Here is a 1,682-nt window from a genome sequence, read left to right on the forward strand (position 1 = left end):
TTTTCATGATCTTCCTCAGCCATTTTTATCTGGTTATATCCTGAAAAAGCATCCATGAACGTCAGTAACTTATGCCCGGCCGTAGAATCTACCAGTTGATCTATCCTAGGCAGGGGAAAACTGTCCTTCGAGCAGGCCTTGTTCTGGTCCGTAAAGTCTACGCACATTCTCCACTTCCCATTCGCTTTTTTCACCAGCACGACGTTGGCCAGCCACTCGGGATAATAAACCTGTCGGATGAAGTCTGCCTGCAACAACATGTTAACTTCGTCGGTGATTGCTTGGTTTCGTTCGGGGGCAAAGACTCATCGTCTCTGTTGGATGGGCTTTTTCCCGGGACCTATGTTCAACTCGTGCTGGATTACTTGGCGTGGTATGCCGGGCATATCCTCGTGACTCCATGCAAATATGTCCAAGTTTTCCTTAAGGAATTGGACGAGTTTCTTCCTCATCTCGGGGCTTAAGGTTGTTCCTATTCTCGTCACCTTTGCAGTTTCCCCCTTGACGAGTTCTACTATTTCCAGAGCTTCCATTTTGTCTTCTTTTTCTTCCTCGATCGTCCACGTGTGGTTTTCCCCTGCAGCCAGCACGGCCTGGTAGCATTCCCGGGCCAAGACTTGGTCTCCTTTTACCTCGCCGACTCCGTCTTTGGTTGGGAATTTTACCTTTAGGCAGTAGGTGGACGTAGCTGCTTTCCACCTGTTGAGCGTGGGTCTCCCAATGATCACATTATATGAGGAGGGGCAATCTACCACCAGGAAGTCCAGCTGACGAGTCTGTTGCTTCGGGTAGGCTCCTATTGTGACTTTCAGCGACACAATGCCCTTGGGGTATACCCCGTCTCCGCTGAAGCTGACGAGGGGGGAATCGAATGGGCGCAATCTACCAGGATCTAGTTTCAACTGTTGGAAGGCCGGTAAGTACATGATGTTTGCGGAGCTGCCGTTGTCTACGAGGACCCTCTTAGTGTTAAACCCCTCGATTGTGAGTGTTATAACTAGGGGGTCATTATGCGGCTGCCTTACTCCCCGGGCATCCTCGTCGTTGAAAAATATATCTTGGTTTGTCCGTCTCTGCTTCAATAGGGGTTCCATATGGACGCTGTTTACTTGCCTCTAGCATGTTTTCTTGAGAGACTTGTATGATCCCCCCATGAATGGCCCCCCTGCGATTGTGCTTATCTCCCCGATCACGTCCTGTGGTGGTTGGGATGGACGAATCTCATTCTTGGACGAGGATTCGCGTTGGCTCTTGTTGCCGTCTCTGAACCTGCTGGATTCGCCTTTCTTCACATACTTCTGAAGTTTTCTTTTTGTATCAACTCCTCTATCTGTCCTTTCAGGTCTCGACAATCCTCCGTGTAATGGCAGTGATCCTTGTGGAATTGGCAGTATTTATTTTTGTCACGCACGTTAGGTGACGAATGCAAGGGTCTCGGCCACTGAAGGTAGTGTTGATCCTGGATCTGTGTCAAAATTTTGTCAACAAGCATAATTAGAGGTTTGAATTTTACCGGTCGTGGAGCTTTCTCGTCCCTTCGTTTGTCTACGTCACCTCCTTTACGGCCTGGGCGCTCCCTCTTTTGTCCCCTACGTTCGTCTTCCTTCCTTCCTTCCTTCTTCGGCCTTTCCTCGTCTACGATGGCTACCAATGTGTCCTCGGCATTCATGTACTTTTGGGCT

At 49.3% G+C, this 1,682-nt stretch overlaps 1 protein-coding gene across 1 annotated transcript; it reads right to left on the minus strand.

The window, feature by feature from the left end:
- Positions 1-305: 305 nt before the first annotated feature.
- LOC142633001 (uncharacterized) lies at positions 306-1,094 on the minus strand. The gene has a single exon (XM_075807299.1). The coding sequence runs from the start codon at positions 1,092-1,094 to the stop codon at positions 306-308; it is 789 nt and encodes a 262-aa protein (XP_075663414.1).
- Positions 1,095-1,682: the final 588 nt, after the last annotated feature.

The sequence above is a fragment of the Castanea sativa genome, chromosome 1, assembly GCF_040712315.1.
Source record: "Castanea sativa cultivar Marrone di Chiusa Pesio chromosome 1, ASM4071231v1".
In the NCBI taxonomy this organism is placed as follows: Eukaryota; Viridiplantae; Streptophyta; class Magnoliopsida; order Fagales; family Fagaceae; genus Castanea; species Castanea sativa.